Below are 18,330 nucleotides of genomic sequence, written 5' to 3' on the forward strand. Positions count from 1 at the left end.
TGTAATGTATTCAGAAGCATTGTTTTACAAGAAAACGTATTTATAAATAATACATTAATAATTGACAATTACGATATTTTTGTAGTCGTATGTATTCCTACGCCAGAGTTCAATAAGACTGGTTCGCTGTTACTGATTACAAAGCGTCATTTCTACAACGGTAGCTTTTCGAATCAAGGGCAGACTATTAGCATCCAATCTAAAGATAGAACCAGTAATGGCGTAGACTAGACTTTCTTATTATTTGTTTGTTAAATAATTGCTTGGGTACAACTTTTCCAGAAGTATTTTGATTACAGGTACTTAATGCATTGTAGAGTTTGGTGGCCTTAATTCTATCTTAAAATACTACACAACATTATTCATACTACTTATTGGGGTTTTTCGTCTAGAGCTCGAACTATCGATGATATTCATATTCGATTTTTTAAAAAGTGTGCATAATGATTCAATTAGAGCTAAACTACTTGCCATGCGAAATTACGTATCGTTTTTTTAGCATGAATAATACTCAGTAAAATCAACTCCCATTAGTACTTTAAGTTCAAAAGATCAAAATTATTTCCATGTTTACAGTCCATAATAAAGGCTTGTGTAATATATAATGTATGTTCAAAGGAGGGCAATTCATGTTTCACAAACATCTCTTGTTTAATTTTATTCTTCAAACAAGAACAAATTAAATATACACTATATCATGTGTGCTTTTTTATTAGGCCAAATGAGACATAGTTTTTAAAAATCTTTTTATCATTAAATAGTTCGCTCAAAAAAACTCGAGAGATGCTGTGTCAAATATAGGACATTTTGTACATCGTATGAGATAACTCACTACAGGAAAAATGTAACACAAAGATGAACTTAATGACGTTAAGACGTGTTTAGTTGTTAGGGAAGTATCCATATGCATTATGAAGCAAGAAACAGAATGTATTCCTGTTTCACAAGTGTCCTCTTTAGGACCTAGCGAACTTCAAGAAGTATCCTTAAAATAGATACTTGAATTTTTTACCGTAAAATACGTACATTTTTAATTGCCACCAACATTTGATATTTCTCAACAGAATACAATTTATAACCACTATCAAAATTTGCATAAGAGGAAACGCAACGATAAACGATAAACAGAAATGGATGCAAACTGGATCATTTGTCTAATTCTCATGTTTATAACTTACAGTGACGGTGAGTCATGTTTTACTGGAATTTATTTTTGCATATTGAAATGTCTTTATTTTAATTGCTCATACCTTATATTTATATCAACGTTCCGAAGGTAAGAAGGGGAGGTACTGTTTTACCTTTGTGTGTCTGCCTGTCGGTTAGAAATATCTGTCGCATATTTCTCGGCAACTATTAATCGCAGATGCTTGAAATTTTACATGTAGCATGCTTTTTGTTTAGCAATGCCATATGGTAGAATTTTTTTTTTTGTTCAAAGCAGACGTCAACTTCTTGTTAAATGACGATTTTGTTAATTTTCAGCCTTAATTTTTTTTTCGAAGAGTTCTCAGCAACTATCAGTATCCCAAAATATAAACCAAGTATTATAAAAATCATTGGCATAATAAAAAGACTAGTCAATAAAACAGCATTAGATTTTCATTTAAAAAACCTGAGAAAATGGGGCGATCATGTGCCAACGAATCAAGGTAGGCTATGTAGTTTTGAAACCAAAACTAGACTGTCTTGTTAAAGGGACTTGGACACGATTTGATCTATAATTTTCAAATTTTATTTTTCCATTTTTAATGTTTATACTGATAAATATTGAAGTTTTTAATGCTATGTCAAAATTTGAAAGTCAAATATCAAGTTATAAGCAAGATACAAAATTTTTTGTTTTGTAAACAAAGCTCGAATATTGTCACTTTTTACATAAGTGTTGTATTGGTGTAGATTTTAATCAATTGTATCTTTCTTTTGTTGATACCAGTATTTATGAATATGTTGAGTTAGTTTAAATTGTTTTTTACAAGTCATTTTGTCTAAGAAATGGTAAATCTCTACATTACATATTTTGCAAATAACTATAAGACTCGAGCTTTGTTTACATAACAACTAATTCTTACCTCTGTATCTCGCTTGTAGCTTGACTTTAACATTCAATATTTTGGTCAATCATTTAAAATGCATCAGTAAACCATTTTATACATAAAAAATGAAAATCAAATTTTTGATCTCAAATCGTGTCCAAGTCCCTTTAACGCTCTATACCGTACGACAAAAATCAATGATAAAAGACCAACAGCCCCTGATTGTGTGGTATAGTACATGTAATGATATGAAGATAACACCAGAAGATCCTGTTTTCTGGATTGAAGATGCACTTAGGTGTTTGTTATTAATCATAAGCCCATGCCTTCAAGATCTGAAAGAAGAAAGTTGTTATTATTGTAGAGTTAGAATTGTGACGTACTTCCGAAATGCGTTAGAGTTCTATCTTTTCACATTCTGATTTTTTCATTATTTTTACGTACCGATAAGTGGACGAGTCTAATTAGGGATAATGAGAATACTCCGGAGCGTGTGTACACATGTAGCTTTATTTGAAAACAGAAACCTTTCGGTTGGAAATCATCTAAGACCAAAGGTCTTTGATTCTGCGTGTTGATAAATGATTTATCCTCCGTTTTCAAGAATACAATTATTTGATATATGTACATTCCTACAATACTTTGAAACAGTGGATTAAAAAAAGGGCAAGTGATATACATGTATACATGTGCATGAATTAGATCGAAGAAAAAGCTGCTTTTAAAATCTACACGATTAGTTTATGAATTTTTGGACAAGGGCGAAATTTTTAATTCATTTCCTGATATACATAAAGACTAATTGATAAATGATTTCATTGAAACATTGTGTTTACATGTAGTTAGTCAAGCTTTTTGGAAAGCTATAGACTAATCCACATTTTACAATAGTCATGTCCCTTGGCAACCATCTTTTAGGAAAACCCATAGATTTCTCACAGTAGCCTTTGTAGCTTTGAGGTTTGTACATTTTTCATCTGAAATTAAAAATCCGTTTTCATTTTGATTGCCCTAGGATGGGGCAACCAAGATATGGAAATAATATATTAAATTAAAAAAAATTAGCACAGGACGCCCACATTTTTGGTTGCATAAATTAGGGGAAAGGTGGGTTTTTCCCTTTTGTGCTTTGGGTTGACCCCGCAAAGGGAAACAACTTTTGCAAAGTGTGTATCGGATTGTTACCTGTATTATACTAAAGGGTAAACAGAAGCACCTGCCCAAGAAGCTATTCCTAGATTTCTTTGTTCATCACTGGATGTCAAGACGATCTCACAGATAGGGAAAATATAGATATACACTGCATATTTAAGACGTTCTTGGTTGTTTTAATGAGAAGTTGAGTACTATTTTATTGACCGAATTCTCAGTAGGAAGAATTCGGTAATTGGAATGGCGAAAAAGGTGAGCAAGCGGCTGTCAAAAGGGTTTCCTTCTTGTATGAGTATCTTTTACAGTTTTCAAGATACGATTTTTTTGTTTTGCAGATCAGTTGTATACTAGCGAAAAAAAAAGAAACTGTGCATTATAAAATTTAGTATAATTTTTCTATATCTATTGTTTGTATTTATAAAATTTAAACAATCGATAATGTTAATGTTTTTGACAATATCGGATGGTAACGTTTATTGAAGAATTTGTACGCAGGAGTTTAACGGGCCAATACTGTTTGGAATAAGAACTGTAAAGGATTTGTTTAAACTTTTTTTGTGAACGAAATCACTTTAGTTTCAACAAAATTTATCCCTATGTCATGCCACGACTCAACGAAAACCAACGTAATCTTGCTGTTGGGATGCTGCAAGCTGGAATGACACAAAATACTGAAGCAAGACACTTTGGAGTTCATCGGAACACCATCCAGTCATAATGGAGACGTTTTCAACAATCTGGCAACACTCAGGATCGACCACACTCTGGGCGACCTCGTGTGACGTCAAGTCAACAGGACAACCACATTAGAATTGTGCATTTGAGAAATCGTTTCCAGACAGCAAGTTTGACTGCCCGTAGCATTCCAGGGCTTCGACCAATTAGTCCAAGAACTGTGCGTAATCGTCTGCGCGAGCAAAACATCAGACCAAGACGTCCAGCGGTGCACCAGTACTGCTTCAACGTCATCGTATCGCCAGACTAGCGTGGTGCACACGACATCGCGATTCAGAATACAGGACTGGGCCAATATTCTGTTCACTGATGAATCCAGATTTCATTTGGATAGCAGTGACGGCCGTTGTAGGGTGAATCGTCGCGTTGGGGAGCGTTACCAGGACGCTTGTGTTGTGCAACGTCGACAATTTGGTGGAAGTAGCGTTATGGTGTGGGGTGGAATATCAGCACGTGGAAGGACCCCTCAACAAATTTCAATGGAAATCTCACGGGCGTACGCTATCGAGATGAAATTATTCAGCGTCAAGTGATACCATGTGATACCCTTCATACAGAGACATCAAAATCTTTTCACTCTGCAGCAGGACAACGCAAGTCCACACGTTGCACGTATATTCAGGGAAATGTTCGTTCAACAGAATGTCGATGTCTTACCTTGGCCAGCTGTTTCCCCCCGATTTGTCGCCGATGGAGCACGTCTTTTACGCCGTTTACCAAATCAGCCAGTGACATTGGCTGATTTAGGCCAGGCTTTAACCAACATCTGGTACAACATCCCTCAAGCATTTCTGAACACTTTAGTGGCATCAATGACATTAATGTGTTATGAGATGTTGAATACATGTGTTAACAGCATTACAAAAAATAAAATTTGTTCATTGTAATTTTTAAATGTTTTTTCATATAATAAAGGGGCATGGTAAAAAATCTTTTTCAAGTTGATTTGTCTATCTTATTCATGTTAAGCATAAATAAACAGTTCCTTACGTTTAACACATTCATTAGGTCTAAAATTGGAATTTTTGTTTAACATTCAAAATGTAAACAAACGCTTTGTTCACATAGCAAAGAATTGCAATCTCTGTAACTCAACGAATGATGCTCAAATTTTGGTTGCCTGTTGAAAATGCCTTACTGAAGCATTGTGAACATTAAAATCGGAAAAATAATTTTTGACTAAAATCCTGACCATGCCCCTTTAAATAATGCACAGTTTCTTTTTTCCGATAGTATATATAAATGTATATTAGAGATGTGTATATAACTTGTATTGTAGTTTTTGTTACTTTTAGGGAACAAATACCAGCTGTTAAATGAAGTTTGTCATTTTTTGCATGATATTGCACATCAGGTACCCCAATGTACGGATAACTCCTCCTTCATTCTACAGGATAGGATTCTTTGAATTTGCAGAGAAATAGTGCATATATAAGAGATGTGCAAATTACATGCATTGATTTATGATAATTTATACAAACAATACGTGCTGTTAAACTTAGACGATTTTGCACATATTGCATTTAAAGGCCCCATTTCTCTGAATATGTTTATCGATTTAGGTTTGACAAATAGATAATGGATACTGTTCCTTTTAGCTGATTTAACTAAAATTCGACTGGCAGATGGGAACTCTTCTATAGAGGGTCGGGTAGAGGTGTTGTACAACGGAGAATGGGGAACAGTGTGTGATGATTATTTCGATGAAAAAGATGCTGCTGTCGTCTGTTCAATGTTGGGTCACTCAAGGTAAAATGATTTTATACAAATGTAAATTTGTAATGGTTAAAATGTACAGCAAACTTTTTTAATGACGGTGGATGCTGCTGCTACCGGTTATGTGGTTCTGTTTGTCTTTTCTTTTAAAGGACGAACGCTAAGGCAAAGCTTAAAGCATTCTTTGGTCAAGGGAGTGGTAGAATTTGGATGGACGATCTCCAATGTACAGATAATGATACAAATTTATTTACATGCGAACAAAACTGTATAGGTTCCCACAACTGTATGCATGGGGAAGATGCAGGAGTTGAGTGTAGCATTTACACGGGTAAGATGTTATTCTATTTATCAAAGATGAAAGTTAAAATAAGGGAGTGTCAGTATACCCAATAAATAAAAAGAAGAAGAAATAGCTAGTTCATACTGTATTCTTTTATTGGCTGAATGGGCCATGGCCGTTTAAGTGAGGGAGCCGAGGCATCAATATATAGCCTAGTATGGCATCCCTAAAAATTCAAAAATGGTGAACCCTGGGAACAGATGTTCACAATTACATACTGTCAAGATAAGCACATATTAGTTATAACCAAGTCCAATGATACTACTGGTAAGCCTAAAAGCTGCATCCACACTTTGAGGCGTCTCAGATTTTGGTGAAGAAGATGCGAAAAACGGCCATGACGATGGGATTGATGAAGACAGTACATTTACTCAGCAAGATCTAAAGCAACACAACTTAATTGTAAATACAACAAATTTAACAGCAGAAAAGGTGTAACAAAATCACAACTAATATGAAACATTTTATATTCCATAACCGAAAATCCTAGTAAAAGAGGGTGGGAGGGTGGGTAAAATATTCTGATTTGACTGATGATGTAAATGCGTACTATAATGACGTCAGCAATTCATGATGTTCTCACTAATTTTCGCGCACAAAGTCATTAAAGCTCAAATTACAAAATTTTATAAATTTTATAAAAGGAAAAATAGTGTCCGTTCACTTTGATAAATGGATTTAACCTTAAATGGCTAAATCCTATTATCTGCGCTTGACGCGAAAGTAATACATAATAATTACTTTTACCCATTGATGGACATTCGTTTTTCCCCCTAAAGCCGACAAAGCTAATCTTAATACTTTTACCAATTAATGGACATTCGTTTTTCCCCTAAAGCCGACAAAGCTAATCTTAATATGACATTGAGTGAAAAAGGTGGTGCAAGATGAAAAAAGCAGGAAAATATATTTTCAATTTACAGAATGAAATATAAAAGTGTCATTTAAAATTTATAAAACGTATCAATACATACAACTTTTTCAGTGAATGTTTTTTTTTCATTGAAGATACTGTTTAGGTGACCTATTGCAGTTGGCCTTCGTCTGGCGCCGTGCATTAACAATTTACATTTTTAACTTCTTGACATCTACGAAGCCAATTTATATTACCATTTATTATTTGAAGCACCTCTACAATAAGGGGAATTTAATTGTGAAATTTATGCAAACCACCACTGGGATATTATAGAGGGGGCAAAAAAGCAAACAGGGCCAAATTTTAAAAATTCTTCTTTTCTAGATTAACTCCCTCGCATGTTGGAAAAAACCCCAAATGCATGGTGACGATGTCTTGATATACTGAAAATGTATTAAATCTTAGAAAATCTTCTTTATATATATATATATATATATATATATATATATATATATATATATATATATATATATATATATATATATATATATATATATATATAAAATCAAAGAAGAAAATGAACAGTTTTAAAGTTTCTATTCACAAGCGCTTTCTGGATTTTAACATCCTTCTTCAGGTGAACGTACATAAGTCTTTTCAAGGAAAAAATAAATCCATGACGTCATAATACTTATGAACCAATGGGAGAGAAGATATGCCCCGTGCAAGGATTATTATATAATCTTGCCATGACCTTAAGAGATTCCTCTGACTCTTGCCCCTACCAATCTTTTTTTTTTATAAATAAATAATTTTCAAACATCAAAGAACAAAATGCGGGGGTAACAGTAAGTCAGGGGAGTCTCGGATAAGAGTTTAGACTTCAAAAGGGCTATGGTTCTCGGTGATCGTCAAGGCTTTTAGGCCTGTATTTTTTTTTTTTACATCGAAGGACCTAAAATAAGACTGGTTGGTGGAAGTAACCCGAGTGAAGGAAGAGTGGAGGTTTATTATAAAAATGAATGGGGTACTGTGTGTGATGACTCCTGGGATAGCAAAGACGCGTCTGTCGTCTGCTTTACTTTAGGATATTCAAGGTGGCTTTTAGTTTACTGTTGAACTCGTAACTGTTTTTCATTGTTTTTATAACGCAGATTGATAGTGAATTTTACATACGCATTGTTCGAAGGCATACGCATTGATCGAAATCTTAATTTTCAATATCATTTCCGCATTTGAAATTTAAAAGTCGACTCTAAAAGAGAATCGAATTCCGATTTTTTTTTTCGTTCAGAGAAAATGCAGTTCCAAAATCCTTGGCACATTTTGGCCAGGGTGAAGATCGGATTTGGATAGACGATGTTACATGCCAGGGAACTGAAAAAGATTTTTTTGATTGCTATAAAACTATGGAGTACCACAACTGTTACCACTTCGAAGATGCAGGAGTTATTTGTTCACAAGGTACTTGCACAACATATAATCATTTATGCCTAATATATTTATACTTTTTGAATTTATTTTTAATAAATGAATAATGGTTAATATCATAAATATTCTTTCATCGATATTTTGCCTACAAGAGGGAGCAGTGCGCCTAGCTGGAGGAAATATATCTTCGGAAGGACGGGTGGAAATTTATAACAATGGCTCCTGGGGAACCATATGTGATAAATTGTGGGACGATGCTGACGCCAAAGTCGTCTGTGGCATGTTGGGATTCCCTAGGTCAGCCTGATTTAAGTATTGTATACATGTTAATTTGAAATTAAGAGGGCTGGGTGGGCGTGGCCATTTTTAGACTGTATTATCCTCCTTTTCGATAATGAGTTGTACGTAGAGAAATAGAAATTATTAAATATTTTAATCTAAAATATTTTTTTCTTCATTGAAAAATAGTTAAACGAAGATAAAGAAACGCACTGTGTTAAATAAAGCAAAGGGTACAGGCTACATGTAGTACTTTTGATAACATGTTTGTGTTGATATCTAATTTTATGCTGAGGACAAATTGTCGTCAAATATAACCTTTGACATAAAACATGTAATAGAAAATAGAGCAAACTATCATTATAAAGATGATTTATCATCATTTAATTTCATATACTTTTGAATTATAATCATAAACATGATTACTTCATGTCAGTAACCAACCAAAAACTGGAACGCTTAAACTGGTAGTTTACTATTCGATCTTAGAGAATGCCCTGTTCTAAATGAAAAATCATCATAATATAAAAATTAAAGCAATCTACATTATTATATATAATAATGATAAATTGACGACAAAGGCTATTCTCAAAAAGTTATAATTAATGATGTTATTATTATCTTTTAATCCTTCTTAAGCTTTTTATACATTTGCTTCAAGAACACATATTTATCCTACGAACTTTTTTAAAATTTTGTTTTCTTCCATGAATGTACAACTTTTTGTTTTTGAAAATGACGCTAGGGGTAGAAGTTTTCTCATTTGATAGAAGCTATTGGTGTTGTTCAAAATGTTTTTGACGGTATAGCGTATATTTATCTAAAAATTCAACAAAAATCTTTTTTGCTGCGAAAAAAGCGGGAGGGGGGGGGGGGGGGGGGCTAGCCCCCAGCCTCCACCGATGCTACGTGCCTGTAATAAAGTTGCTTTTTCATTTTGTAGTGAGGGGGCATTTGCAAGGAAGGGTGGATATTTCTCACTAGGAGAAGATGACGCCATGCATGTGCTTGATGACGTCAACTGTACCGGAACTGAGAAGTCCATTATGCAGTGTTCACACAGAGGTGTGCAGCACACCGACTGTAGCCATATCAACGATGTAGGAGTAACTTGTATCAATGAAATGCCCAAAGGTATGCTGTGTCAGTGTAGTGTACCGAATAGATGGTTACATGTAATCTTAGTTTATAAAATTAGCATGCGGTAGCATTGAAGAAATACTGTAATCACGAAACTACAAATTTTTAAAGGACATCATTCACATTGGATAAAATACCTCATGCCTATTTTTTTTATTATAGATTGTGGGGTAGCAGACATTCTCATTATAATTGATGACAGCAATGGAAGTGAAGGATTTAATAACTCCAACATAATGAAAACACTTGCAAAGGAAATTATTAAGGATCTAAATTCAATCCTTTTTAGATTTAGTGTCTTACGCTACAGTAGTTCTGTATCAAAAATGTTCGGACTCATCGAGTTTTCTAGACTTCCTGACGTTATACCAAGTATAGATCGCATTCGATATTTTCCTGGTACATCTACAGACACTGACAAGGCACTTAAATATGCACGAGTGTCAATATTTAACAGCAAGAGGGCGGACGCTGCTAATATAATTATTTTACTTACGGATGGCCTTCCAAATAATCTAAATAAAACAAAATCAGAATCCGATTTACTGCGAAAACAAGGAGTACGCGTTTTTTCAGTTGGTGTTGGAAATGAAACCAAAACGGAGGGACTTAGTTTGATCGCCTCTTCTCCAAGCGACGAACATGTGTTTCAAGTTTCTACGTTAGGCGATCTTTCACTAATTATCAATGCAGTGCAAAACAAGACATGCAAAGGTACTGATTTTAAGCTAGATACAATAAAACACAGACATATATTGTTTAAAGTGCTTAGTCCCCTGATTTCGTATATATATATTCTTTTGAAAAAGTATTACCTGCAAACTAAATGAATTAAATAGTAATCAGCAGAATAACAAGTGTTTAATATCTTTATTTGTTTCACTTTCTAACTTAAACCAGACCAAAAGACTCGCTGATCTTAATTTTTCCGGCGTCTGTTGTTGTGAGCGTCTGTGACTTTTCAGGTTTTCATCTTTTTTCCCCTAAATTAAAATAGCGAATTTTAACTATATTGGATAAATAGCATACAGAAAAAAATTCAAATTATTGATACTTAGTATAAAGGACAAGGCATCCACCTAAGTGAGAGATTATGCTAAATGAAATTAATTATACATTTGCCGTTTTTTAAATCTTCTTTAGACTCTAATGTGACGCCATTAATTTTCTTAGCTTCCTCTTATGCTTTTTATATGGTCCATTGTAGATTTGTAGAATCACGTTCCTTGGATCAGAAAGAATAATAAATTGGAGGGGGGGGGGGGGAGTTGGTTATAAAGTTTATATCGTTTAAAGTTTTATAAGGGGTGGTTGTATTGAAATAACTATATAAAGAACAAAGTTCTTCGAGTTGAAATGAAAGCTATCATTTATCATTATGCTCACAATTATAGAAGCCTTGATGTAAAAAAAAAATAGGGAAGAATATTGCTTCTTGATGTGATGTATGCATTATTTTAAAAGTGGATGAAGATGAGGATACAACAAGATCCCAAGCACAACCGACAATTATAACCATTCCTACGAGTATGATAGGTATGACAAAAATATTGAAATAAATGAGCAAAACTAAACATTTCATTTTCAGTTGCAATGTGAACAAGATATATTTGCACGGTACCAAGTAGAATTAGTAAAAATAAATAGCGTAGAATAGGTCGTTTGAAGACCCCCAAATATATAAATTGGCATTTAATAAGATATATACCTGTCAAGTTAATAAATTAATCTATAAAATTAATTATATATAGAATTTTTTTGGAACGAAGTCTTTAAGCTGCAAATTAATTAGGGTAATGAAAATGATACACGGAAGGCCAGGTAAAATGTTTATGTGTTTAATTTTAGACCAATGCTTTGCACAAGTGGACTTGGTGTTCGTTTTGGATTCTTCAACAAGCGTTGGAAATGAAAACTACGACCTAATGAAAGGCTTTGTGACCAAGTTTCTTCGTAAAGTCAACATTGATAATGGAGGTGTTCGAGTAGGTCTCTTGTCCTACAGCACCAAGGTCACTGTTGAGTTTAAGCTGAACTCGTATAACACCAAAGCTGACTTGTTTGATGCTGTAAATGCAATACCTTGGAGATATGGAAGTACAAATACTGCAGATGGTCTACAAACAATGCATGAAGAGATGTTTAATGAAACTAACGGTGATAGACCTGGTGTTCCAAATATATGCATTATTATGACAGACGGTGTATCAAATATCAACTACCGAAGAACCATTCCCGAGGCTGAGATTGCAAAAGAAAAGAGTATTCATATATATGCTATCGGAATCGCCCTCAAGAGCTTCGAGGAGGTAAATGGAATAGCTAGCGATCCTGCGAGCACAAACGTGTTTACAGTGAACACCTTTGATGAATTGGAAGATCTTGATGAAAAAATATTTGCAGCAACATGTTTAGGTAATTAAAATGATACACAGAAGACCGGGTAAAATGTTATAGAGATGCTTCTCTGTCGATGTTTTAAGTGGACAGGTCTTGATTATAGAAAGCCTGAGCAGGAAACTCTTTCGAAACTTTTCTTACAGCATTTAGCGCTTATATTGCTGTACAAAATGACTTTACTCATAATATAAAACTAAATTTAAATGCCTTTGATTCCTTAATGATAATGAATCTTAATGTTATTTCTATTATTTTTAAAAGTGACAACTACATTGCCAACGACAACAACTGAACAGTCTGAGTCAGGTTATGACGTCATCTTCATGCTTGACTCGTCTGTACCGGACGAACTCGTTTTCAATCAAATAAAAGACGTTGCTTCCAATGTAACTGAAGAGCTTAGCATCGATGACAATGAATTTCGGGTTGGTCTTATGGTCTACAGTAGCAGGGTATATGTGATTGCTCAGCTCAACGGGTTATCAACAAAAAGAGACATAGTACGAGTTATTAAACGAACAGTATATAGACCCGGTAAGAGCAATCTTGCAGACGCTTTGGATTATGTACGACAAAACATGTTTACTGACAGATATGGCGATCGAGACTTTGCGATGAACTTTATTGTATTATTTACCGGCGTGGACCAAAGCTCCAACCCTTACGATGCCTTCAGAGCAGCTGAAAAAGCGGAAAGGGAACAAATTAACATATATTCAGTGGGATTTTATCTTAATGACACTTTTGAAATAGATGAAGTATCCACACATCCTTTGAATATACACCGTTACTTTGTAAATGGACACGGAGATCTAAATGATGTGCCAGGAGATCTTGCAAGGTCATGTGCGTATTTTTTGAAATCTTCTTTTAAAAATTTTTTTTTGTTCAAAAGTGACATCTAGATGTGATATCTTTCTTTGAAAGGAGACCGATTCTGCTGGTGTAAATAGGTGTAAATATGTAACCTTTTAAGATAATTGGTTTGTCTGAAAAGTTATTTGATAATGTTAAGGCCAAAAGATTGGACCAAGCAGCTTTAAGGTTAGACCCTTCTCAGCTATTTGTTGGTGAAAGTGATGTTTTTCACTCTTGAAATTATTAGTATGGCACCATATGTAATTAAAATATCCAAGAAGCAACTTTTCTTACCAGAATATCCCCAATACGTATATTCCCTTTCTCAAAACACGTTCCCAGCCAATTTCCATTTTTTTTTTTACCTTTTTAAATACATTTTACAAGTGAAACTAGTTTTATAAATATATATTTTTAAATCGAGTATTATGTGAGAAACACATTACCATAGTCATTTTTGTGATACACTGATAAAAAGACATTTTGTAATGATAGAATATCAATTAAGAAAATAAAAATTATCACAAAATATAAATAACCTCAACAAATTGTTGTAATATGATGGTTAACTGGCTATTTTTTTCCTTTAGTATTTTAGATGATTAACATGTTGCACTTGGAAAGCTAAGAAAAATATTAGGGTTAACATGCTTTTTTTCTGTCTACATATTTAGAACACTTATACCACCATTTCGCTCGATCAATCTGACCTGAGAAAATGCCATCATTTTTTTTCTTCAAACATTTTCTACGTGAATTATCTTGTATGTTTTGAAAAATAGTAGGTCTTTTTTTTAAGGAGATAGTCCTGTTAGAAGATTAGTATTTTTGTAAAAAATGTGTGAAAGGTACATGTATATATTCCTAGTAAATGTTGGTAAACTTTGTCCGAGTACCAATCAAATGGCGAGGAAAAAGTTTCAAAAATACTTAGTACATGTTTCTGTATTATACAAAACCTTCATTAATACTACCTTCATTGACTTACACCGAACATACTGAAAAACAAGACTCTACCGTGAATACATCATTTTCAGGCTATATTAACTTAACTATGGAACATAAAGTTATCAGGTCTAAAAGAATTTTTTTTAATTAAACAGTATTTGACGCATATACTTGTCTTCATTTAAATAGTTGATGACATCTTCAGAACTGAAAGACAAAGACCATACCCATCAACAACAGGTAAGCTGATTGTAAAGCATCGTGTATAACGGATATAAAACAGATTTATATAAGAAAATTTTAAAAATGAAAGACAACACAAAGTAAAACGTATTGTCTTTCACTTTTAAAATTTTCTTTATATAAAACCGGACACTGCGATAACTATATATATATATATATATTTATATATCTGATCAAACCGAACAGAAGTTAAGGTGTTTTTTTTAATTAGTGAGAAAATTTACTGAAACGCATGTACAACCACCTGTAAAACCACTACATCATACGATAATTAAACATTAGTATGTGTAATAGATATCCCAAAATTCATTTTCAAACAAGAGTTTACTCATTACATTAAGCGCTAGTTAAAGTAAATGATGTACTGTAAACATGGTTATTAGGGCTAGTTGAAAATTGACGATTTTTAACACCACTTCCACAGTCTTTTTAAGGAAATAACGCCACTAGTTTGTGATTGTAAATTGATGTAAGAGGTGTAACATTGTAACATCGCAGGTTAGAAGAGGGCCACTATTGTAAAGGATTTTTTTTAAGGGGGGGGGGGGGGGGGCTTTTCAGCTCACTTTGTCTGTCGGTTGATTTGAGCTAGCTTTTTTAATCACCCTTGTAATTAGTTTATATGATAATGAAAGATTGGTTGTGCATAAAATAATTATTAAAATTATTTCTGTGAAAAATTTTAAAACATAAATTGGATGACGAAAACTGCCATCACACAAAAGCTATATCTGGAAAGAAATTGGATGCCTTAACAGTTAATTGTACTAAAGGGATTATTTTACTTTAAATTTAGCGGGAGTCAAACTTCTCTGCCCCGGGGATCCAGGATTTGAAACAAACAAGAAAGAAGTCCAGATTGGTTAGTTCAAAATATTTTCTTCATCATCATATCTTTGATACAATAGTAATGCATTCGTTCAGCCAAATGATTGAATTATTTGTAGACAAAGACGAGTGTCGAGAAGTTGACGGATTATGTGAAGGGGGAGAGTGTCAGAACACGATCGGGAGTTTCGTCTGTGTGTGTCCTAAAGGTCATCGACTGATAAACGACAGATGTCAAGGTATGTCACATTTCTGAAAACAATATAATCAACTGTTCAACTTCCAATTAATTGACTGTAGTTTTTTTTTCACATGGGCTGAAGATTAAAATGAGCTATATTGTTTAGTGCATTAACGATTGACACGCTTGTCTACACCACGTGTTCTTTTCCTTGGTCAGGCCTTGCCCTGCGTTCTTATACTGGAACCCTTACTATGGTTTTGAATGTTCTTAAATTTTGATGAGGCTTTTGTGATCAAGAGTTCTTGAGTTGTAAAACAAGATTCTTTTTTTAAGCTAATACATTACAAAACACTAGTAACAAAAGGGCAGCAATCAAGAATGCAAATCGTCGAAAGTGGTTTGCTGGCAAGTAAAATGTATGATATATAATGTATGAATTATAAAAATTAGGTTCATTTTGGAAATTTATTTTATTTGACAGGCGATGGTGATGAAGTCTATCCAAAATGCCAACATGGCTTTTATAAATGTCCGGATGGTTCGTGTGAATCCACCCTGTTTGACTGTAAACACGCTGTCAAGGATGTCGTTGTGTGATGAGCGAATTCACAAGCTACCTCTCACACACAAATATGAAAACTATCCAAATATTTTGATCAGAATATATTTTCTTGCATGTTAAAACAATTTATTTTTCCTTTCAGTGAAATGATTAATTCTGAAATTCTTTTAAAGGGGCATAGTCACGATTTTGGTCAAATTTTATTTTTATGTTTTCATTATTTACAATGCTTTAGAAATGTATTTCTAATGATCAAATAAAATTTGAGAGTCATTCGTAGAGTTATAAGCAAGAAACAGGGCTCACAATTCTTTGTCATGTAAACAAGGCTCGTGCCCTGTATTTGTTTACATAGGTTCATTATACCAGCAAAAAATCTTTTTCCAGCTTATTTGTCTATCTTTTTATTTATTTTAAGCATAGATAAACAGTTCCTAACGTTTAACATATTCGTCTTAGGTTTGATACTGATATTTTTACATTCAACATTCAAAATGTAAACAAACGCTTTGTTTACATAGCGAAGAATTTCAAGCTCTGTAACTCGCTTATGACTCAACAAATGACACTCAAATTTCGGTTGCCTGTTAAAAATGCCTTTCTGAAGCATTGTAAATATAAAAACCGAAAAATATTTTTTTGACCAAAATCGTGACCATGCCCCTTTAAACCGTTGACAATCATATATGAATATTTAACAATAAAATGCTTTCCATTGTGGTTAATGAAGGTAGGAATTACCATTATTTTTAAAAACACATTACCTGCGTCAGCTGCTTATGTTATTCTTTTATTCAGTAATAGCTACCTTTAAAACCAAATGATCCCCAACAAGCACTGCCTGTACATAACTCTCCCTTTCTGAATCCTTCTTAATTTACAAAGAAATAAAAAATAAAATGATTTTTTCAAGTACTCAATTCATCTTTAGTGTCAATAAGTACGTTTTACAGAAGAAACAACATTTTTCGTCAACGTTTTTAAGCACATCTGCGCCTAGCCGATTGAAGTCCTATCATTTGATGTAAAATAAGGAATCAGACAAGGTTTGTCGAATTATGAAAAATTAATTTTTAATAATTTTATTTCGTAGAATTAAAGAAAAAAACCAATTCATATAGATTACTACTCTCTCTTCAATTTTTGTCTTAGAACTTGCGATTTTACACAGTTTGATTAACGCCATCACCATCTTCTTACACTCGTCAGGGCCTCAAAGGTATCGGTAAAAGGTCATCTCCCCACGACCCTGGTCTGTCACAAATTAAGGTGAACAGCACTGAACACCCACTGAGTTACCTGGGGCCCAGGTATAACCAGTCATCTCTTTAGGGAAAACAGTACAATTTTTTCCCATAGACCTCTATATAAACGTTATGCCCTCTCATTACTTTACTTCAACAGTGTCAGGCAAATCTTTGGTTACTATCATTGGAAACTTCATTTCAAGAAAAAAAAATATATGGTCCCGTGGCGTTTATAGGTCGAATTGCAGTTGTTTTCAACTTGCATCGATCGGCAGTAAACGTCACTCTATATGAAAAAAAAACAACCCCATCCCTACAATTTTTTCCAGTGTTGCTATATTCGTTGAAATATTCCCCCATTTCATCATTTATTTTAAAAACTAATATTTTTACTGAGAATTTTTACATAGCCAATCACGTAACGCCTATTATAATACCCATTCATTCCTTATTACAACGTTCTACTTTTCTCTGATGTAAACATCCGGGGGTTTGGTACTATCATTCCTATAGCCATGCTGTTAACAGCACGTACCTCCTGTCTTTTATGTATGTCTTTTTGTTTATTGTCTGTTTACCCGCGTATATGTTCATACATATGTACCATGCATTCGTAGCTGTTATTTAAAAAATATATAAAAATATTTTATGTACATGTATGTTCTAAAAAACCCAGAATAAAACCCAAAAGAAATGTGGCCATAAATATTGAATAAGATTTCAAATAATTATAATTCATATAATATCAATTGTTTAAGTCTTTAATACTTACTTTCTTTTATTTATATTGTTTCAAATTTATGTTAATTGATAATAAGCCTCACAGGCAGCTAATAAGTACTTACATGTTTCGACTTCTTCTTGTGACACCTGTGAGCGTTTCAATTACATAATTTGAACAATGCTTATTAACGCTAATTAAACTCATTGTTATTTGTTTATTTCATTTTATCCATGCCAATAATATCTGTCGGTCGCTTCGTGATAAAATAAACTTTCCTGAATTCCATTCAATTATAAATGGATACGACATAATTTTCCTTAGTGAATGCTGGCTTGCTCCTGGAGATGTTGTAGTCGTTTGTCATTGCGCGAGGATTCCCACTTTCAAGTGCGTTACGTTTGCGACGACAATCTTTAAGTGCGAAGCCGTGTGTTTTTCAAGACTTTGTCTGACTGAGAGAGTAAGGAGCCTTAGAGATACCCAGAGTTGCTTAAAATTATGTAATCGAAAGATATTGTGGGTATCCCATGTCATGGTGTCGTGATGGTGTACCAGCTACCCGCCGTGACGGAGGTTAGCGTTTGCTCGCGACCGAGCCCCCCCCCCCCCTCTCTCTCTCTTAACAGAATAACTAGATAAAAAATTTTG

The 18,330-nt window shown here is 33.8% G+C and overlaps 1 protein-coding gene across 2 annotated transcripts; it reads left to right on the top strand.

The window, feature by feature from the left end:
* Positions 1 to 1,029: 1,029 nt before the first annotated feature.
* Positions 1,030 to 17,558, top strand: LOC105344710 (uncharacterized). Of its 2 annotated transcripts, XM_066078875.1 has the most exons (15): positions 1,030 to 1,185; positions 5,522 to 5,672; positions 5,792 to 5,970; positions 7,791 to 7,935; positions 8,133 to 8,302; positions 8,422 to 8,566; positions 9,492 to 9,682; positions 9,851 to 10,402; positions 11,153 to 11,224; positions 11,537 to 12,103; positions 12,350 to 12,934; positions 14,084 to 14,134; positions 14,934 to 14,999; positions 15,085 to 15,204; positions 15,631 to 17,556. In XM_066078875.1, exons 1-15 carry the CDS (start codon positions 1,131 to 1,133, stop codon positions 15,744 to 15,746), a joined length of 3,165 nt encoding a protein of 1,054 aa, XP_065934947.1. In that variant the 5' UTR covers positions 1,030 to 1,130; the 3' UTR covers positions 15,747 to 17,556. The 2 variants fall into 2 exon arrangements, with proteins under 2 accessions (XP_065934947.1, XP_065934948.1); XM_066078876.1 differs by lacking the exon at positions 11,153 to 11,224 and having other exon boundaries at positions 15,631 to 17,558.
* The last annotated feature ends 772 nt before the right edge of the window (positions 17,559 to 18,330 follow it).

This window comes from Magallana gigas, chromosome 3, assembly GCF_963853765.1.
Source record: "Magallana gigas chromosome 3, xbMagGiga1.1, whole genome shotgun sequence".
Lineage (NCBI taxonomy): Eukaryota > Metazoa > Mollusca > Bivalvia > Ostreida > Ostreidae > Magallana > Magallana gigas.

Coding starts and splice junctions, on each gene's coding strand:
- LOC105344710 (XM_066078875.1), top strand. CDS start 1,131: ATGGATGCAAACTGGATCATTTGTCTAATTCTCATGTTTATAACTTAC. Junction 7,936..8,132: donor TTTACTTTAGGATATTCAAG/GTGGCTTTTAGT, acceptor TTTTTCGTTCAG/AGAAAATGCAGTTCCAAAAT. Junction 14,135..14,933: donor ACCATACCCATCAACAACAG/GTAAGCTGATTG, acceptor CTTTAAATTTAG/CGGGAGTCAAACTTCTCTGC.